The 23,361-nt window shown below is 42.0% G+C and overlaps 1 protein-coding gene across 1 annotated transcript in view; it reads left to right on the top strand.

Annotated features, from left to right (window-relative positions):
• Positions 1-23,361, top strand: part of LOC124595230 (DNA-directed RNA polymerase I subunit RPA2) — a 237,958-nt gene that overhangs the window by 206,257 nt on the left and 8,340 nt on the right. Inside the window, exons 18-19 of the mRNA XM_047133886.1 lie at positions 9,638-9,763; positions 22,013-22,140. Of these exons, the coding sequence (XP_046989842.1) occupies positions 9,638-9,763; positions 22,013-22,140 (254 nt within the window). The remainder of the gene's footprint in view (positions 1-9,637; positions 9,764-22,012; positions 22,141-23,361) is intronic.

The raw sequence follows: 23,361 nt of genomic DNA, 5'->3' as shown, positions 1-23,361 counted from the left end.
TGCCAGAATTCCATTTTTCACACATCTGCCTCAATTCTATGTAAGTGTCATCCAACTCTCACACCTCGTTTCCCATTTTCCACTCATGACTCAAGATTTTAGAAATAGTGAGTTGAACCTTTTTGATACATTGATTTGCTTGTGGATGGAAAGGACTAGTGCGAAATTTTTGGATGTGAAGCAGGAGACATAAGTGCCATAAAACTGACATAAAATTTGTATGATGATCTGTAATTATAGTATCACGAATGCCAGCCAGTTGTTAATATCCAATCGTTAACCACCATGTTTGCCACTGTGCTAGCTCAGAGGTCCAGAATTGCTATGATTGCTAAAACTGGGAAAAGTGATCTTTTGTTTCAGAAGGTAGCAGGGGTAGAATACAGACTATTTAACAATGTGTATGGAAACCAGATGGCATTTATAAAAATTGAGGGGCATGAAAGGGGACAGTGGCTGAGAAGGGAGTGAGACAGGGTTGTAACATATCAGGATGTTATTCAGTCTGTATACTGAGCAAGCTGTGAAGGAAACCAAAGAAAAATTTGGAGTAGGAATTAAAGTCCATGGAGAAGAAATTAAAACTTTGAGGTTTGCCATTGACCTTGTAATTCTCTCTGAGACAACAAAGGACTTGGAAGAGCAGTTGAACAGAATGGACAGGGACTTGAAAGGAGGAGATAAGATGAACATCAACAACTGCAAAACAAAGATAATGGAATGTAGTCAAATGAAATCAGGTGATGGTGAGGGAACTAGATTAGGAAACAAGACACTTAAAGTAGTAGATGAGTTTTGCCACTTGGGCAGCAAATTAACTGATGATGATGGTCAAATGAGAGAGGGTGTAAAATGTAGACTGGCAATGGCCAGAAGAGCATTTCTGAAGAAGAGAAGTGTGTTAACACTGAATATAGATTTAAGTGTCAGGAAGTCCTTTCTGAAAGTATTTGCATGGAGTGTAGCCATGTATGGAAGTGAAACATGGATGAAAACTCATTTGCACAAGAAGAAAATAAAGGCTTTTGAAATGTGATGCTACAGAATAATTCTGAAGATCAGATGGACAGAACATGTAATTAATAAGGTGGTATTGAATAGAATTGGGGAGAAAAGAAATGTGTAATACAACTGACTAGAAGAAGGGATTGGTTGATAGGACACATTCTGAGATATCAAGAGATCACCAATTTAGTAGTGGAGGAAAGTGTGTGTGTGTGTGTGTGGGGGGGGGGGGGGGGGGGGGGGAAGACTACAAATCATAGAGGGAGATAAAAAGATGAATACAGTAAGCAGATTCAATGTGCAGAGGATGTAATTGTTTAGAGACGAAGTGGCTTGCACAGGGTAGAGTAGCATGGAGAGCTGCATCAACCTAGTCTTCGGACAGAACATCACAACAACATATTTATTTCCAGCTGTTGCCATATTATATGGTCCAAAGATGTCCAAACCAAGAATTTCAAAAGATCTCAACATTCACAGCAATCTTTGCAATGGAGTATACCAGTAACTAAGATCTGTTCTTTGCACACATGGTGCACAGTCTTTCACATACTGTTCAACATTTTGTTTTGTGGTTCTTCACCAAACTTCTCAGCTTTGCACCAGTCTTGTTCTATGTCCACTATGACTTGCCAATAGTTGGTCATGTGCCTGTCATAGTACTTTGTTTCTAAATAATATGGGAGCCACCTCGTGTGGTTCACATTTTATACTTCCACATAGCAAACCATCACGTGTCTCAAACTGTGGCTGTGATCTAAATGTCCGATAGTCTCCATATGCTGCTTGTACCTTCTCCCACTCTGACAAGCTTTTACCTAGTGCATGCAGAAGTCCAAAGTGCCTAATGTGTTCCTGTTTGTATGCTTTTCCCCAGGTCTGTATACCACTTCTTAATTAAACTCACTTAGCTTCAATGTCCCCTATGTTAACCTACTGGAAGAGTCTTCTAGTCCCAACAGCCACTTAGGGAAAGCGTGATCCTTAACTACCTTAAACATTTGTCCTTATAAATAACACCTAAAGTAGATAATATCATAAATAATAGCCAGCACTTCATTTTCTGTAAAACAAGCCAGTTTATTGTTTTACAACCATCTAGATCACTCCCACATGAACACAATGTGCTCCCTACAAAACTTCATTCTCTGTTGTGGAATAGTTATGTTTTGCTGTGTTCAACTTCTTCAATGCGTAAGCCATTGGATATATGCTAGTATCCACAATTTGAGTCAAAACAACCTTGTTGTATTGCTTGCATCACACAGCAGGATGAACTCTTGCTCAAAGTTAGGAAATGTCAACACAGGACTTGGATATGGAGGCATGTTTCAATTTCTCAAATGCCATTTGTTTCAATTTCTCAAATACAGCCTTACATTTCACTGACCAATCAAATTTCACCCCTGTTATCAATAAGCAATTCAAAGACTCAGCAATTTGTGCTAAATCCATCTCAAATTTTCTATAATAATTACAGAAACCTCAGAATGACTGTACCTGTTTCATATTCTATAGTGGAACAGAGTCACGAACCCCTGATAGCCATGGATCAGTTTTTACTCCTTCCAGACTAAGTACATGCCCATGATAGTTTACTTCTGTTAGAGCAAAGTGGTGCGTAATGGCATGGAATGTTAGACATGCTGCCTGCAGTCTTCTAAAAACTACTTCCATCCTTCTCATATGTTCTTGCATATCCTTTAAAAATACAATTATGTCTTGAAGGGAGACAATATAGATTTTAGGTTTCAGTCCCAGAATTACTCCATCTAAGAGTCTGTGGAAAGCAGCTGATGCATTCTTCAGTCCAAACAGCATCCTACAATACTGGCAAAGCCCCCATGGTGTGGTAAAGTCTGTCTTCAGCCGGTCTTCTGGAACTACTTCAAACTGGTGTTGGCTGCTCTTCAGATCCATGATTGAGAAGTATCTACACTGACTGAATGTATTGAGGTTCCTGTAATGTTAGAGTCATGGGATATGCTTCAGTGATAGCCTGTCTGTTGAGGTACTGTAATTGCAATAGAACTTACATTTCTTGGTATCATCTGATGATTTTGTGGGCACAATCACAACACTCACAGTGCAGGAACTATCACTATTTTCAGTGATTGCGTCAGCTAACTGCTTGTCAATGAATTCCTCCATCAGTGTTTGTAAATGCTTTGGTGTCCTGTATGTCATCCTATACACAACAGTGTTGCTTGCTGTCAGTATTTTATGTTGGTTATAGTTGTCACTGGTAAAGGACCCATCAGATTGAACAAATCCATGAATCTGAACACTAACTGCAGAATAGCAAATAGCGTGCTTGGCTATGGTCCTCACTCAGCCTATCAGTATTGCCTTCCTTTAAGATACTCAGACTGACAACCTTTAGGCCTTTGGTAGACTATCCTCATCCATGCCAAAATTGTCCACACTTGTGGGAACAATAAATACTCCATCTGTAATGCATACTATACTCCTATCAAATTCCTCATTGTAGTCCAGTAGTTCTACCAAGCACAATTCACTTGGTAGGTCCATACCTGTGCTAATCCAGATCAGTTTTCCTGTACCTGCTGGCATGTAATTTGATCTTTAGCATACCTGTACACAGTTTAGCTGGCAACACCTTCGTGACAGGTATATCTTGCGATGTTGTTTCACTAACAGCTCTCTAACACCCCCCACCCACCCCCCTCCACCCTTCTCCCTCCCCCGACCCCCGGAAAAAAAGTTTCACTGAGTTTGATCATGTGCCATGAAATATTATAACGTGATTTTTATCCTGAATATCAGATCTGAGAATTGCACATTACCCCGTACCACAATGTGGCACACACTTCCATATGCACCTTAAAACTCTTGCCCTAATGCTGTAGGTGAGCAGTGTTGTTCTCAATGAGTCCACCTCATTGTTACACACTTGTCGCAACACACACTGAGGTAACAAAACCATGGGATAGAGGTACGCATATATACAGATGGTGGTAGTATCGCGTATGCAAAGTATGAAAGGACCGAGCTATCATTTGCATTCAGATGATTCATATGAAAAGATATCCATCGTGATTATGGTTGCACGACAGGAATTAACAGACTTCGAATATGGAACAGCATTTGGAGCTAGATGCGAGGGACATTCCGTTTTGGAAAGCGTTAAGGAATTTAATATTCCAAGATCCACAGCATCAAGAGTGTGCTGAGAATACCAGATTTCAGGCATTACCTCTCACCACGGACAGCGCAGTGGTTGACGCCTTCACTTAATGACCGAGAGCAGCAGCGCTTGCTTAGAGTTATCAGTGCTAACAGACAAGCAGTTCTGTATGAAACAATTGCAGACATCAATTGGAATGTATGATAAACATATATGTTAGGACAGTGTGGCGAAATTTGTCGTTAACAGGTAGTGGCAGCAGATGAACATTATGAGTGCCTTTGCTAACAGCACAGTATCACCTGCAGTGCCTCTCCTGGCCTCATGATCATATTGATTGGATCCTAGATGACTAGAAAACTGTGTCCTTGTAAGATGAGTCCTGATTTCAGTTGGTAAGAGCTAATGATAGGGTTCAAATGTGGCACAGACCCTACAAAGCCACGGACCCAGATTGTCAACAAGGCAATGTGCTGCAAGCTGGTGGTGGCTACATAATGGTTTGGGCTGTGTTTATGTGGAATGGGCTAGTTTATTGGCTAGAAATTTTTATGTTCAGCTTCTTGGGGACCATTTGCAGCCATTTGTGGACACCTGTGTTTCCAAACAATGGAATTTTTATGGATAACAAAGTGCCCTGTCACAGGGCTACAACTATTCACGATTGGTTTGAAAAATATTTCGGACGATTCAAGCAAATGATCTGGCCACTGAGATCGCCCGGCATGAATTCTGTACAACACTTACGGGACATAATCGAGAGGTTAGTTTGTGCACAAAATCCTGCACCGGCAACACTTTCGCAATTATGGACAGCAGCAGGGCTCAGTGTTTGTGCAGGGCACTTCCAACGACTTGTTAAATCCGTGCCACATCGAGCTGCTGCACTACGCTGGGCAAAAGGAGGTCGATGCAATATTATGAGGTATCGCACAATTTTTGTCACCTTAGTGTGTACTGTGGAGACTGAAGCCTCTTCCTATCCAAGAGGGTCAAACTAAAAACACATATACACCTGTATCCTCCAAGACTTCATGTTCCTCATTACTTACTTTGCCAAGCAAGCAACAATCTGTCTCTGCACACATACTTGCAGTGTACCGTTTTATTGGGAACGACATTCAACAGTTACGGCACTCCCAACAAATGCTTCCTTTGATCCTTTTTATTTTGCTTCCTATTCCTGCATCACATGCCCTATGGTCAACCTCGCCATGCTTGAAACACTGCAGCTAGTGGCATTGCTTCATTACACGGCCCATCTGTCCACATCTGTAACAACTCACATGAGGTGAAAAGACACCATGGTCACTTTGTTTCTAAGTCACAATATCGATCTCTTCCAGCTGTGCGGAAATCTTGATAGCCAAGGACAAATCACTAGGATTTTCCATTATGTTCACTAAGCTCTTGGTGTCCCCTCCCTAGGATTGTCTCTCCCCACTCATGATTTTTAACACTTCCAGTACCTTCAGCAACTCCTCATTAACACAGTTTTGCTTTACTTCATCCTGGATAAAGTAATGAAGTTACTAGGGCATGACTCTTGTGCAACTCTTCAGAATTTCAGTGGTGTCGCTTAAAGTCATTGCATACATTTCTGGTTGCAGCCTCACATCTATTATTAATTATGCTATAGAACAAATGAGAATGCATTGCACCAATGCTTTATCTATAATCAAAACAATTACACTAATATTTCTGATGTATCATGGCCCAGTGGGACTTACCATGGCCCAGTGGGACTCACTACACTGCATTGCTGTTGTTTGTGGCCAAACCTTCTGCAAATATCACAAGTTACTAGATAGTACAATGAATTCAAGCCCCTACAAATTACAGTATTGGCACTTAGTTGGCCTTAAATATTCCTCTCTGCTGTTGCCCTGGAACTGTGACAGATCTGCAGGTTCCTGTTATCCAAACAGTGCCACCCTGAGGTTCATATGCTTATCTTGTCAACTTAACATTGCCTCAAAATAAAAGAAAAAAGAAACAGGCCAACAAAAATTGGTCACTCACTGCACCACATAGTGAGAGATGCCAATGATGATTTCTGATGTGCAGCAGTGGTTCATCTGTACTGCCAGAAGCTGACAAACACTTTTGGCTCCAAATTGTAGGGATTCACTGGATGTGGCCTCCTAGAAGGGTTCAGGATGGTCGAGTGGAGAGGTAGTGGTGAGGACCTGTCTCATGCTAAAAGTGTCAATGAGATAGCATTAAATTGACCTCCATTTATTGCTAAGGTTTTTACAGTGATTCAGTCTCATCCGTGGCATGGCCTCGTAGCGGCCATGCTGTGTCTGCATTGCAGGAATGTGCTGATTGACATGTCAGTGCCTTCTGTGAAAACTGTGGTCATAGCCATTGGCGTTGCCTGCAGTCAGGTCGGCAACTAACAGAGCTGGGTTTCCATTGGTATCAGTGATGCAGATGGAATGATCAGACTGTGAGCCATGAGTGGAAGGAAGGGGAGGATTATATAGTAGTGGACAATGCAATTGCCCTATACAGATGACCAAATGTGCTCCATTTCTTCAAGTGCATAATGTTTTTTGCTGGACTAATGTTTAGTTTCAGAACTTTAGAGAATTCTTTTACACTAGGTTTGTAGTCTGAAAAGCATTCTTGCATAGTCAAATTGCATCCTGCCCCTTTAACGTAATATCATCATGCTGCCTTTGCAGTGATGTCACCTGTTTCTACATGATTAAATCCAGTGGAAACAGCTAACAGTTTAACCTTTAATTGTCTAGGTTGATCTCGAGGAACATTGATTTCCAATACCTGTTGCATGAGCACTAAGGCTTGTAATCCTTTTTAAATGGTGGCGTTGCTTTATCATCCACAGTATTTTGATACCGGTTGGCAGGTACATGATGGGTTGTATGAGAAGTGTAAGCTGCTAGATGGCACATGCTTCAGTTCCTAGTGAAATTGGGAGTGTGGGAAAACTTCCACACAGGCTTTTTCCATTCATCTTTATAAAACACTAGCGAATCCAGTAGCAATTGCTATATATGTATGGGAACTGGATACATGTCTTAAACTCTTTCTCCCCCCTTCTAACCATCTCCTCACATATCATGTCTCTGTCCATCTCTTCCCCTCATCTCTGTCCTCCTCCTCCTCCTCCTCCTCCTCCTCCTCCTCCTCCTCCTCCTCCCCTCTCTCTGACCTGATTTATTGTTATTGCGAACATAACCCTGATTAGGAATAGAAATCAATTTGAATGGGTGAATCGGATGGAATCATTAGTACACAGCGTATGAGAAAGACCTTTCCAGCTGCACTATCTGTGGAGATCAGTAGCTTCGATAACAGTCTTTGGCATGGTTTTAATCTGTGAGCAGGTAGGATTAGCAGTTTAGCCATAAACACAACTTTCCTGTAATCGACTGTTGGATGTATCTGAACACCAAACATTCAGTTTAAATTGTCACCTTTGGCCATCTGTTTTCTCAACGTTCCAAATTATTTTATGCCCAAGCTCCAACTGAGCAAGTTGGTCTCAGCTGTGTCCGTTGTTCTGGTCGTAATGGATCACACTTGAGAAATTCTTATTTGATGTGCCTCCAAATGCTGTCTGTGCTCTTCATCAGGTCTCATTGACTCAACGATTGGCCTGCATAGCATGTACACCGACCGATATTTTGACACGTCACTGGTCACATTTCTTCCAAAGAAATAAACCACATAGTGCAATCAATTGAATGTTTGCAATATACCAAATTACCATGAACAAACATCAATTCAATATTTGCAACACATCGAAGATATGATCGCCACTGATAACATACTGAAATATTGCTTTCAATTGTATGCTTTTTCGCAAAATATGCAGAATTTGTCTATCTGACTGAACATTGCCTCATTTTGTGTGTGTGTGTGTGTGTGTGTGTGTGTGTGTGTGTGTGCGCGCGCACGTTATGAAAACTCCTGACAGCAAAACTGTCAAACCGATTGTCACATTTCTTTCATTGGATTTTCATACAAAAATACGGTTCAAATTTCTGACTTTTCCTGTGGGTTTTCCAAAAATTTTCTTTCATACAAACCTTGTCCTCACAATGAAAAATGAAGAAGGAAAAAATCTGCCAAATTAGTCAAGCCATTCTCAAGTGATGATCTTCCACACATACAGCAACTGATTTTTCTTTATATATACAGATAGGTTTACCTTTATTTACATAAAAATTATGTAATATTTTAGGCAGTGAAAGAATTTAACTGATCTCAAGAAATGTCCTTTATTTCTTACAATAAATTTGTATAAATATTGCATTACATTCAGGAATCCCAATTTTCTCTGAAGAAACCACTAAATTATTTTTGTCACAATTTTAAAACATTCAAATAAAGGGTTCAGTAGTGCATTTTATTTTCTGACAAGAGGTTAGTTTGCACGACAGAGGTAAGGCCCTGCTTTAAATGGTTTTGTCAGGCACCTTAATGTACCTCAGAATCATCATTTTTCCAAATTTTTTTGGTAGTCGTCTTTGGGTTTGTGTCCTTACGTCTGTTCCTGGTGTGCCATTCAGACTCACCATATATTTTATATCAGGCCGTCCTCGGTTTGTGTCCTTAAGTCTGTTCCTGGCTCACCATAGATTTTGTATCAGGCCATCCTCCACAATGTACAATGTGGTGTCACCGCCAGACACCACACTTGCTAGGTGGTAGCTTTAAATCGGCCGCGCTCCATTAGTACATGTCGGATCCGCGTGTCGCCACTGTCAGGGATCGCAGACCGAGCGCCACCACAAGGCAGGTCTCGAGAGACTGACTAGCACTCGCCCCAGTTGTACGGACGACGTAGCTAGCGATGCACACTGACGAAGCCTCGCTCATTTGCAGAGCAGATAGTTAGAATAGCCTTCAGCTAAGTCAATGGCTACGACCTAGCAAGGCGCCATTAGGAACATTGCATGTATCTAAAGAGTCTCACTTGTATTGCCACAATCTCCAGATGTACCAAAAGGATGGATTAAAGTTAAGTATTCCGGAAGCTACGTACTTTTCTTTATAGCATTCATTACGTATCCTGTTTCAGACCTCACGCCATCCTGCTTTAGCTTAGCGCGTGCCTTTCGGCTTCCTCTCATTGTGTCTAGGCTGTCTTGTCTAGACACAACATACAATCCTATCTTGTTTCTAATTTTATGCTTCCTATTTGGATATTGTACCAATTTTTCACTTGGGATTGTGTCTAATTCTCAATCAAAAGAAAAAGAGAAACACTTACCTCTTTTCACTCCTTCTATACGCATAACATTATTTATGCAAAAATAATTACAGTTCTTTTGTTAAGAAATTGTTTGTGCTATTATTTATACAAGAGATAACAACATCCACAAAAATAAAGACAAACAAAAATATCATACAGAGATAGCAGTATAATGTGTTATCCTAGTTGGTAAATTATTTTCTATTTAAATAATGCCTCTATTAACATATTTATTTTATTATACTCTCTTTCAGCAATGATGATTGAAGTAATGGCAGGGAAATCTGCAGCAATACATGGATTGGTTCATGATGCCACACCTTTCAAATTTTCTGAAAAACAAACGGCAATAGAGTATTTTGGCAGTATGCTTGAAGCAGGTAAGTTGTTTTTAATCATTTGTGGAGCAGATTGAACAGACAAATAAAATAACCATAGACTGCTAATTACCCAGAATTATGAGTAATGATAACCTCCAAAGAAGCTGAACAGAAACAGTTGTGAGACTTTACATCTGTTCTTACAGTACTATTACACACAGGCATATAAAATTATGTTGTTGAAGCTTGCTAATGATTATGTGTGGATTTAGTAGACAACTTTCAGAATGGTGAAATAAAAAGCACATAAAGTTTGAACATCAGCTTAGAGGAAACAGTAAATGGAAGGAGGAGAGGGGATCCTGGGTAGGGTGAGGGGGGAAGGGATGATGGCTCCCCAAAGATGCAAGAGTTTTTTGTGTGAGTAAATAAGTGAAACAACCACATTTAAAAACAATATGAGTATGTTTTACTTTTTTCTGTGTCAATAAAATAGTGTTGTGGTCCACAGCCAGTAAAAATAGCATTATTACATAATTCATTGTACGTCTTGTTCACATGCCAGCACTTTTTGTGTAAAGACTGTATGTCAGACTGATGTGTGATATGAGTGAGGCTTCTAGGTAAATGGTGCTCTGAGAGACAACTTAAGTCATAATCAAGATCTGCCTGAAGTTTCTTCTATGTTACCTTCAGTTTCCTTCATATTTTCAGGAAACAGGAGTCTTCTGACTGCATTTTCCATCCAACGAACCAAACCAACAATTAAGAGAACTTTTCTCAAATAGGGACACCTATTAACTGACTTCATCATATAAAATCCTAACTCTTATGAAAATTGTAATCATTTAGATTGTGATAGCTGCTACTTTACATGTTTCAAGTTATTGTCTCTTTTTGTTATGATCTTACACTTCATCCGTGGCTGCTACCTAACTGCAAAAGTTCCTCTTCTTAACATTCCTGCATATCTTAGGCTTTCTAACGATGTTGGAAGTCTGCAGCATTGCTCCTGTTTCTACAAATGTCAAACAGAGCAAAGTGGACACATTAGAAGTTCTGTGAGGCTTTTTGCAGATGATGCTGATGTATACAGAGAAGTAGCAACGCTAGTAAACTGTGACTAAGTGCAGGAAGACCTACAGAGGATCCGTACTTGCTGCATAGATTGGCAGTTGACTCTAACTTAAACAAATGTAATGTGTTGTGCACAAGGGTTAAAAACCCATTGTTGTACAGCTATGCATTTACAGAACAATCTCAGGAAGGAATCACATGCATAAAAATGTAGGAATTTGCATACAGAGAGATTTAAGGCAGGTAAGGCCCTGTACCAGATAGGGTTGTTACGGAAGATCGTGCGAGGAGCAGCACTGCATTTCATTAGAGGTTCATTTAGTAAACATGGAAGCATCATGGAGATGTTCATCCAACTCCAGTGGCAGATGCATCTACATCTACATGATTACTCTGCTATTCACAATAAAGTGCCTGGCAGAAGGTTCAGTGACAAGAGAGGCAGAGAGGCATTGTGCATCCAGGGTCACTTTAAGACCTAAGGGACACAAGCCACTGCTTGGGTTGCCAAGCTGTAAGGTTTCTAAAAGGTTTATCAGCCACTTGAAGTGCCAAGCTGAGAGGGTCGCTAGGGCTACCCAAGTGCAAAATTTGTATACAGTTTGTTCACATTTAGTGATGAAAACTGAAACAGGTGAAAGTGTATGAGGGAATAGAGGGGTGCCAAATGGTAAGTTGCTCGTTTGGAAAAATGTCAAATTTGCCCTGTGCACATTTTGGCATGATCTACTGTTAAAATACTGAGAACGTACATTCTAGAAGACTCAAACAATATATTGCTGTCTCGTACGTACATTTCACAAAAAGACAATGAAGGTAAAATGGGAGTGTGTCAGTCTGACATAAAGGCTTACCAACAATTCCTCTTTCAGACCAGTCACGACAGGAACAGTAATGGGGGGCAAGTGACAAGGGTACACAAAGTACCTCCATCACACACGGTAAAATGGCTTGTGCAGTATAAAAGTAGATGTAGTTGCCAATTGTAAAGGCATTAGACTCACATTTGTGAAGAACAAGTCTCAAATCCCCATCCATTGCAATATAGGTTTCCTGTGATTTTCCAAAATTGTGTATGTGATGGTTACAATTTTTTCTTTTTTAAAAGGACATGTCCAATTTCTGCATAATCCTTAACATCAGAGCTTATGTTCCACCTCTAATGACATTGTTGATCAGATGTCAGACCCAAATTTTCCTTCCTCCTACAGTGGCTGGAGATTCCTCTCCTATGATACAACAAATGGCTAAACATACTGTTAACTTTTAAATTCAAATTATCTAAGGGCATTTCCTTTTTAAGGGCCTTCCTGTTGACACCCAGTTCCCACTTCTCAACTGCACCCTATCCAGTTCATATCTAGCTTCATCTAATTGGGCTAGTGTGGTACAAAGCAGTCAGATTAATATTTATGAAATTGCTGAGGCAGTATTCACCTCATAGCAATTGGTTTGTCATACACTGAATGAAGATCAGGATAAGAGAAAGCTGAACATGTAACAGATACCTCGTTTGTTACCTCCAGACCAAAAATACTCAAGGGAGAGTTTTCAGAATCACATCAGAAAAAACTGAATTATGATCCCAAAGACATCTCGCATGTTTGTGTGTCTGTAGGCAATATGTGAATCTCATGTTCTGTCAGAAGGATAAAAATGGTATAAAAATTGTGGGCTTTCAAAAGTGAAAGTGCACATCTGTCATCTAGCAGCTAACATTGTTGACTACAGGTACAGAGGTGTGAGTTTCAGTGATCGTCTCTGACTTTCTGTGCTGGGAAGATCTCAACAAGGCCACTCAGCCTTGTGAAAGCAAATGAGAAATCACTTAGTAAAACAGTCTTTAACTACATTAATATTCTGCAACCATAATGAAACGCATGCCATAGGGAACTACCAATTGTAGCACATGTTAGGGTTTCTTCCCATTAGATTCACATTCACTGGCAAGAATGATAGCTTAAATACCTCTGTTCACACTGCAATTATTGTAACCACGTATTTGTGGTCCCTGTGGGAACAATATATAGAGGTCTGTAGTATATTTCTAGTTTCCTCACTTTATTGTGGCTCTTGCAACTTTCTATGGAGGGATTATAGGATAACTGGAGTTTGTGTAAGTTCAGATGCTCTTCCTTGGACCAGACAAACCTGCATTATTCTGTTTGAGTCCTATTTGGTATGGCTCCCACATATTAAGCAAGATTCTAGGATGGACAACATGACAATTTCGTAAGCAGTCTCTTTGTAGACTAGCTCCATTTCCCAAGTATCGTACAAGGAACTGAAGTCTGCCATATGCTGTACCTAACTTCGACTGAGCCTTCATGGTCATTCCATTTCTTATCCCCACAAATCATTACACACAGATATTTGTTTCCCCCCCAGGGGGCTTGTCACTCTGGCTGGTTCGTGCTTGGCTACCACGGGGCCCCAGCCTTTGCAGAACTTTTTCCCTTCTGTGCTGCATGTCTATCCTCTTGCTACTCCTTTTCCCCTGCCTTGGGGAACATGTCTGGGGTATTATTGAGAATGTTTTGCACTCTGTTGCTGACCTGCGAACAGCCTCAACTTTCTTTTTGGCTCCTTTTTCCTTTCTTTGTTTCCCTTCTCCTCTCGTTCCTCCGTTTTGGCGTTTGAGTATCCTCTTTTTTCTTCTTCCTCCCTGTGTGCTCCTGAAGGCCGACCCATGCGTCTGACGCGTAAAAGGTGACTGGGTAACAAGTAATTCCCAGCCCCGGCTCGACAGGTAGGGCTCGTACATACCCCTGGTACAGGCCAGGCCCAGGGAGGGGTGATTGCCTGAACTGTAACCTTCCCAGATTGCCCATTGGTCCGTCTGTCAGATGTTCGGGAGGTGTTACCTGAGTTGTGAACAATCACCTAAGGCAGGTGCGCCCCCTTGTGTAGGGGTCCCCCAGTTGGAAGGAGCGCGCCATCGGAGACGCTGGCAATCATGGGGGATTTCCTTTCGATGAGTCACTCATCCTCTCCACCATCGACGCCGACGAAATGTAAATGTAATGAGGCTACTGATTTGAAGATTCTTCCCGCTGCACCGCGGTTGTTCCTTGTGGTATCACATAGTAAAGACGGTCAGTCCTTCGCCACGGTCAATCCGTTTATTATTCAGAAAGGTGTTGATGCAATTGTTGGCCCTGTGAACTCCTGCTCTTGTTTACGGAATGGCACCTTGCTTTTGGAGATGGCTTCTGATGCTCAAGCACAACTACTACTTGCTGCCTCGCTTCTCCATTGCTACCCTGTTCGTGTCGAGGCACATAGAACTTTAAATTCTTCCCATGGTGTAATTTACACCAGGCTGCTTGACGGTCTAACCGAGGCAGAAATACAATCTTACCTCTCTGATCAGGGTGTCATTTCCATTCATCGTGTAATGAAAAAGGTCAGTTCCTCCTTGGTGCCCACCTGCACTATTTTCCTCACTTTTGATAGGGTGGTGCTGCTGTCCAAGATTAAAGCAGGCTACGAAATCATAACAGTCCGGCTGTACATTCCGAATCCGATGCGCTGTTACCAGTGTCATCAGTTCAATCACACAAGAATATCTTGTTGACACCAAGCCAAATGCATAACCCGTGGCAGGGGCGAATGTCCACCTCCTTCTCCCCGTTGTATTAACTACAATGGCGGCCACGCCGCTTTCTCCCGGAATTCTACCATCCATCTAGATGAGCAGGCTGTTGAAGACATTTAGGTAAAGGGAAAAGTGCCTTACCCAGTAGCTCGCAAGTTACTGGCTAGTCACAAACTGTGTGTTCTCCCGTCTGGCACTTATAGTTGAGTTCTTGTTTCCCCTCGCTCCATGAAGGACATGGCTACATAGACATGCGACCTCAAATTTGGCTCTGAGGTTGTGAAGTCACCCATTATCAAGGTAGCATCACCATCCCCCCCGTCCTTCTGTACAACCCCTCCATCCTTCTGTGCAACAAACTGTCAAACTCTCGCCTAAAGGGGTGGAGCTACCCACTACACAACCGGCAGGCAGGAAAGGCCAGAAGGAGTACTCCAGAGAAGTCAGACACCACCCAAGTCGTCTTCTGTCTGGAAGGGCTCGAAAAAGTCCGCTAAAGACAAATGGTCTTCCCCTTCACCAACTCGAAGATCCTGCTCGATGGTATCGCCACGTGGTCGGTTAGCCTGGCCAGCCTCTGTCTCACTGGTGCGCATCACCAACTGTTTTTCGGCGTTGGACTCCACTGACCACCTGCACAAGCACACCGATGCTTGTGTGGACGCCATGGAGCAGGATCCTACTGCTTCTGTGCCATGTAGTAGTGACTCTCCACTGGCTGCCCTCGGCGGCCACTGAGTTGACAACCCTACATCTCTTCCTCCTCATGGCTGTCCTCCAATGGAACGTTTGCGGTCTTCAGTCCCACAAAGAGGATTTGCGGTTGTTTCTCGCACTGCAGCATCCCCTTGTACTTTGCCTTCAGGAAATGAAATTGCACCCTCAAGACCGCTTTGAGCTTCCACATTACTTACCGATTCGTTTTGACCTTCCACCTGAGGTCGGCACCCCATCTCGTGGGGGCATCATGCCGCATATACGGAATGACCTTCATAGTCAACCCATCTCCCTGACTACCCGTCTTCAAGCTGTTGCCATTTGCCTCTTCCTTCCCCAGCTGACTTTCTCCCTCTGTACTATTTATGTACCTTCGACCTTCAATGTCACCAGGGCCAGCTTCCTTCAGCTTATTGGGCAGCTACCTCCACCGTTTTTGCTACTCAGTGACTTCAATGCACATCATCCTCTTTGCGGTTCTCCCAGGACCTGTCAGAGAGGTGCCCTCTGGGCTGACATTCTTAGCCAACTCAACCACTTCTGCCTTAACACTGGTGCACCCACTTTCCTTTCTGACTCCTCGCACACATATTCCCATTTGGACGTATCCTTTTGCACTGCCCAGATTGCCCATCGTCTTGAGTGGTCCGTTCTTTCAGACACCTACTTGAGTGACCATTTCCTGTGCGCTCTCCGTCTGCTGATTCCTACCCATCCACATGCATGCCCAAATGGCAGCTCACTCAAGCTGGCAGTTAGCTTTACTCCTCCCTGGCGACCTTTGCAGAACAAGGTTTCCTCAATTGTGATTACCAGGTGGACTATCTCACAAACGTTAGCCTTACTGCTGCAGAACGTTCCATTCCTTGCACTCCCTCTTTACCATGTCGTGTCCCAGTCCCGTGGTGGACTGAGGCTTGCTGCGAAGCAATTCGTGCACAGAGACGTGCTCTCCGCATTTTTAAATGCTCCCTACACTGGAAAACTGCATTCATTATAAACAGATCTGTGCAAAGTGTCGTCGAGTTCTTCGGGATAGCAAAAGAACTAGATGGATTTCGTTCACTAGTTCTTTTAACAGTTCCACACCTTCCTCTGTTGTGTGGGCCAACCTCAGACGACTCTCTGGAACCAAGATCCATTCCCCCATTTCTGGCCTGACATAGGTCCCATTGTCCTTGTGGATCCTGTTGCTATCTCCAACACCTTGGGCCACCATTTTGCAGAAGTTTCGAGCTCTTCCCACTATCACCCTGCCTTTATCCATATGAAACAGGTGGAGGAGGCTTGGGCAATACCCTTCTCTTCTCCGAATTGAGTGCCACAATGCCGCCTTCACTATGAGGGAGCTAGATCATGTTCTCAGTTCATCCCGGTCCTCTGCCTCAGGGACAGATGCTATCAACATTCAGATGTTGCAGCACCTCTCTCTTGTGGGCAAGCACTTTCTGCTCAACACATACAACCGCATTTGGGCTGAGGGCACATTTCCGGGATGCTGGCGTGAAGCCACAGTCATACCATACCTAAGCCCAGTAAGGACTAAAACCTTCCTTCTAGCTACCGTCCCATCTCTCTTACTAGGTGCATTTGCCAAGTGATGGAACATATGATTCATGCCTGGCTGGTGTGGTGGCTCGAATCTAGCCATTTACTCACGAATGCACAGTGTGAATTTCGAGCACGGTGATCTGCAGTTGACCATCTCGTTGCTTTGTCCATCCATGTCGTGAATCGTTTTCTGAGGCAATCCCAGACTGTGGCCGTGTTTTTCGATTTGGAGAAGGCCTACGACACCTGCTGGAGAATTGGTATCCTCCGTACTCTTTGCACGTGGGGCTTCCGTGGGCACCTGCCCTGTTTTCTTCGGGCATTTTTACAAGACCATGTTTTCAAGGTGCGTGTGGGTTCTGCTTTGTCAGACACCTTTATTCGGGAAAATGGCGTGCCTCACAGTTCCGTCTTGAGCGTCATCCTCTTCGCTATCACCATTAACCCTATCATGGCCTGTCCCCCCCCCCCCCCCCCCCCCCCCTCCCCTTGGCTTTGTGAAGTGGCCCATGTTAACCTTGACCTTCATTCACTTCCTAAGGACACTACTCCAGTCTGTCAATCGCCTTCAGTTTCGACCTTCGCATGGAATTTAGCAATAGTACCTTTGTATACACTGATGGCTCTTGGACTGACCAGGGGGTTGGGTGTGCACTCATCATTGGGACCCGTGTCTTTCGATATCGGTTTCCGGCCCACATCTCGGTATTTACAGCCAAGTTTTCGCCTTGTATCAGGCCACAGAGTACATCCAGTGACACAGCCTTTCCTATTGTGTCCTCTGCTCAGATTCACTCAGCTCCCTCTAAAGTCTCTGTGCAGTGTACACTGCTCATCCCTTAGTGCAGCAGGTACAGGAAAACTGTCACTTGCTCACTCTTGGTGGAGCCAATGTCATGTTTCTGTGAGTCCCTGGTCATGTCGGTCTGCCAGGAAATGAGGCTGCTGATGCTGCTGCCAAGGCTGCAGTCCTCTTACCTCAGCTTGTAAGTACCTCTATTCCCTCCGTTGATCTCTGTGTTGCCATCTGTCGGGAAGTGGTGCCCCTTTTGCATCGCCAATGGTCCTCCCTTCATGAGAATAAGCTTTGACATATTAAGCCTCTCTGCCGAGAGGAGATTATTTTAACTCGGCTGCATATTGGGCACTACCTTTTTAGCCTTCGTCATTTGCTCAGTGGCGCTGTCCCACCACTTTGTACACATTGTCTCCAAATTTTAACTGTCTGCCACTACCTGCTGGAATGTCCTTTTTTTTACTAATTTACGTCCCATCTTGGTTTTGCCATCTGATTTATCAGCTGTTTTAGCAGCTGACGTGCGGGCAGTCACCAGTGTTGTACTTTTTATCCGCTGAAGCAATGTGATGTAGGCCATTTAATTTTTAGTTTTGGATCTCCATTTTTGTATGGTGTTTTTTTAGTCTTTTCCATGTGCCTTGTTTAGATTCTCCTATTCTTTCCATTGGGACTGACATATAGTTGTTTCCCTTGTCTCTGTGTTTGCATTCTATAGTTTTGACTCGGGCGCGTATGACTTCAGTTGTTTTTTGCGCCCCAAAACAAAACAAACAAACAAACAGATATTTGTTTGAGTTTACTATTGCTAGTTGTGAATCATTACCCTCTGCTCATAGGATACTATGCTCCTGCGTTCTTTGAAGTGCAAAATTTTACATTCATAACCATTTAAAGCGAGGTGCCAGTCTTCACCCCACTTTTAAATTTTATCAAGATCAGATGGAATATTTCTGCAGCTTTCTTCAGATAGTAGGTACTTCATTATAGATAACTGCTTGATCAGTAAAAAGTCTGAGGTTGTTATTAATATTGTCTGTAAGGTCATTAATATACAACACAAACGACTCCTGTGGGACACCCCTGAAGTTATCTTGGATGGGGAGCCACTGACAGATACAGAATAACATGCTGCATCCCGCACAGCAAGAAATCGTCAATCCCATCACAAATGTCTCTTGTTGCCCGACTTGATCGTACTTTTGACAATTTCATTTGATACTCCATGTGATCATGCTTTTTAGAAGTCAAGAAATTGTGCCTCTACCTGATTGCCTTGAAACAAAGCTTTCACAATGTCATGTTAGAAAATTGCAAATTGGTTTTGCATGACGATGGTTTTCAGAATCCTTGCTGGTTTACGTGGAGGAAGTCTTCCTGTTTGAAATACCTCAGCATGTTCGAGCTCATTCTGTGATTTTGAAACAGATGTGTTGTTGAAACCAAATGTGAAACAGTTTTTCCTGGTGGTCTGGTGAAAACAGACATTTTTTACTCTCAAGAGTGTTGTTCTCCTTCAGGAGGAGGAAAATTTTCTTTGACACACACTTACTCAGCAACATAGTGACCCACCAAACTGCCTTCTTACAACAGTACTTAAAAGGCATGCGATCTTTTTATGTGGCTTGTACCTCTAATTTAATTTTCTCCTCATTCCTTTTCTGTCCATCAGTTTTCTGTTCATAATTTTGAAGTATTTTGTATCATAATGAAAGAGGGAAGAAAACTTCAGTTGAACTACTTAAAGCAGAATGGTGAGTGTAGATTGGATCTGTGTAATTTTACTGGTAATAATAATACAATAATAATAACATCATCAGCACCAATTACGTATAAAAATTCCATTGTTAGAATCTGTAGCAGTAGTTTACAACTTAAAATATTCCTGCGAAATGAGACCCATTGTAGACAAAGAATGCAAGTAGTTGCAGCAAAATGATCTTCAAAGAAGTATTTTACCCACTACCATTGTTCCAGGTTCTTCATGCCATTTCACAACACTACTTTCAACATGATACTAAATAAATGCAGTCAAGTTGCAGTGCTAGCACAATGTAGTCAGCTGGGACATTTTGTGTGTGTGTGTGTGTGTGTGTGTGTGTGTGTGTGTGTGTGTGTGTGTGTGTATGGTGTTTTTTTTTTTAAACACCTCAGCTGTATGATGAGTTTTAATTATCAGAATTATTAGGATAAAAATGTGCCTTTTAAAATAGCAAATTGTGATTTCTTTTGGAAAATATGTACTGTCAGTTATTAATGGACAATTATAACCCTACCTTTGATCAACCTGGTGGAAAGTAAGCTTTTATCTTCCTGGCTTCTTTGTCATGTAATAGAAATCTCACTTTGTGTCCAACAAATTGCTTTAGTTTTTAAACTTCCAACTTATCATATCCAGAAATGAAGAGAGAAGCAGCTGGTTTATTTTAAAGTTATTTGTTTGCTGTTCTGTAAAACATTGTAGCACCACAGTGGAGCTGGTATGTGAATTCTGTTCTTGAACATGGGAAGAGTTAGCTGATGTTCATAAGCAGCTGGAAATTGCCCTGATTGCTGTCAAACAATTGGGGTCTTCTGCAAGTGGGTTTGTTGGAAACTCCTGAGAGTCATGTAAGAGAGATACAAAAGATACCTGAAGTACTAACCTCTCCCGTGGATCCTCTCTCCTCTTCAGGAAGCATTGGGTCTTCCACTCCTAGGCCACTTGACTGTGAGTGGCATGTTAATTGTAAGGGCTAGGGGCCCTGTACAGGAGAAACAGGGGTCAGGGAGATCTCAGGGTGTTACATCAATCCCCCTAACCAAATAGTTCAAGATGCAATCTTCCGCTGAAATCAAATTCAAGCCAATGAGACTCACTCCAAGTGTTACAAAACATGCTATGTCCTGTGTTAAAAGAAGGTAGATGTACAAGGATAGAAGATTATTAATGTTAGCAGTTCGAATAATGTATCACTTATAGAACTGGCAGCAAGGGATGTGAAGGAACCCTAGGTGCATTCAGTGTGCATGCCTGGGGAGCTCCTGTGGAAAAGAGTATGCAACCATCTGCACATTGTGGCACACATTAGAACAAATAAAGCCCATCATGTGGGCTGTGAGATCACACAAAGATAATTCTGGCGACTGGCAGAGAAGGTTGAGAAGGCCAGTAAATATGTTACTCACAAAGTTTTGACCAGGCTAGCAATTTGTACCATTTTCATCAGGATTGATTATGACCCAATTTCCATGATCAGGCCCTGAAGGTGGCATGATGCTGACCACTAGCTGTGACATACTCTGTCACTTGGCATCATACAGATATGATATGGAGGAGCACAGTGCCAGCACACTGCCCTTCGGGCCATAATTGACTTTTCAGACTTTGGAGCAGCTACTTCTTCTTCTCTAGTAGCTCCTCAGTTGCCATCACAAGTCTGATTGCTCCCTGTTCCAGTCCTCCTCCCAAGGAAAAATCCCATGTAGTATTGGGAATTGAACTTTGGCCCTCTGCATGAGAGTCAGAAACATTGACTACTTGCCTACAGAGGTGGACCCTTGTTGTGTAATTTTATTTATAATGGTGCATACCATTTACAGGGCATAGATTCGTAAGTAAAGAATCAGTCACCCATTTCTTTGTCATTCCATCCACATTCAACATAGGCCTCATTTAGGTTGTTGCCTTTGTACAAGGGTTTTTCAGTGAACAGATTCCAACCAAGAAGTGTGATCTAAACAGTTTGTAATATAACCTTCTATAATTACAGTAACCACTTCATTTAACTCAAAGTGTATTCCAACTGTCAGTTTCTTTCACTGTGAGACCAGGTGGGAGTCAGAGGGTATCAAATCAAATCACATTCCAACTATTTGTACTTTAAATTGCCAAGTTTTCCAATTGCAGAAACATCATTTGGGGAAGGTGATTTGTCCTACCGCTACATAAATTTTTGGGCTTTTTCATCCAAGTGGTGCAGAAAATTTACGAAGTATTCACTGCTTATTTTTTTTCTCTTGGAAAGGTAACAAATACAAAGAACTGCTTTTGAATTGAAATCAGCCAGTCATTTCCTAACTGTTGAAAATAAGGGAGTAGACTTTCGTAAACCTTCATCAACTTTTGATTCATTCCTGTGAGTGATAAATGCTTGTAACTGGGAATATACTGATGGCATGATTTCAAATTTATCAATTTCAACTGAATACCCACCACACATTACTTCAGAAATACAGGTAACCAGACTTGATCCATTGAAAGCTTATAATACAATATTTTTCGAGATTAAAAATAAAAAACAAAATTTAACTGATGTGAATCTATGTGCAAGCCCAGAATTTTTTTATTTGTTCCCATTTCCGTATCTGTGCTTGCGCGCTATGGAATAACGTACACATGTTCAACTGATATATGATTGATGTGTTTATTTTGTTGAGCCAGTTTTATTTCATGCGCGCTATGGAGTAGCATACATGTGTTCAACTGATATATGATTCATGTGTTTATTTTGTTGAGCCAGTTTTATTTCATGGATAATATACCATTACCTGCAGCTATTTTTTATCATGCTTCTTTTGTCCTTCACAGGAGGCTATAATTATTATGGTACTGAAACCATGTATAGTGGTGTTGATGGTCGTGAACTAACAGCAACAATTTTTTTTGGTATTGTACATTATCAACGTCTTCGCCATATGGTTTCTGACAAATGGCAGGTGAGAGATTAATATTGAGGTTTATATTATTTCAACTAATGCACTAAAATTTTCTGGTTTACGATGTTGAATGTTCTTTTCGACTTGTGTAAATATAATTAATTCAGTGTAATTTTCCAGACTAACTGAACTATTCCTTTGTTAAGCTTTCATTGAAAAAAGATGATTTCGGTGTGTTCATAACTGAGGACATTTCTTTTTGTATAACTTTCTAAAATTTTTTGAGAATGTTAAATACTCTTCAGTGTAATGATTAAATACTTATTGAATTACAGTAAGATTTTTAACAGGACCATTCTATTTAGATTGCTATTTATACATTCACTAGCAACCTGGGCCAGCTTCACATGGATAACACGAGAGTATCTATGGCCAGATGACTTTGTGGCATAGCGGCAATTTTGCGTAGAGTTACGATTAAAATTCAGGAGTAACTGAATATCATTGCTTACGTAGAACTTCAAACAGTTCAAGTGATATAAGCCAGAAAAGCAAGCTCTCAGGTGGCACGAATGTTACCTGTTCCATATTTAATTGGCTTATAGTGTGACTTCTTGTAACAAGGATGTGAGCTGCAAGCTCTGTACCACCCAGTCCGTTTGACAACAGATCCAGTTTGATGCAAGCTGTGTTTACTGACCGGTCACCCGACTACAGTGCCAGTACAGCGTGGTCTGCCCAACTGCAGTGGAGTTTGGTGTTGGCTACAGCCCAACTGCAGTGGAGTTTGGTGTTAGCTACAGCAACTTGCTGGGCACCTGGCTCTGGCACCAGTCTTATGGGAACTGCACTTTCTGTGTCAGCTTTTCCTGTATTTACCAATGTATCATAACTATGAAGCACACTTTTCCATTAGTGCAAATCACCCTCCGCCACACAACATTGGTATGTAGCACACACTGTCACTCAGGAGCATCTTCTGCCATGAAGCATCCTCTGCCATGAAACATTGGTACATTCACCCACTACTATGCAACATTGGTACGAAGCACGCAGCATTGGTAAAAAGCACCCTCTGCCACACATCGGCAAGAAGCACACACTGCCAATCAATGTTGGCATGGATCGCCCTCTGCCACACAACATTGGCATTGAGGTGCCCTCTGCCACGCAACATAGCTACTTACAGTCACATGAGCTACCAAGGTTCCGATGAGTAGTGCCATTCAGCATTAGATAACAGTGGCATTGTTTTCACTGTGGTAGGTGACTTTAATTACA

The sequence above is a fragment of the Schistocerca americana genome, chromosome 2, assembly GCF_021461395.2.
Source record: "Schistocerca americana isolate TAMUIC-IGC-003095 chromosome 2, iqSchAmer2.1, whole genome shotgun sequence".
Lineage (NCBI taxonomy): Eukaryota > Metazoa > Arthropoda > Insecta > Orthoptera > Acrididae > Schistocerca > Schistocerca americana.
The sequence above is the reverse complement of the archived record's forward strand: the minus strand, read 5'-3'. Positions and strand labels throughout refer to the sequence as shown.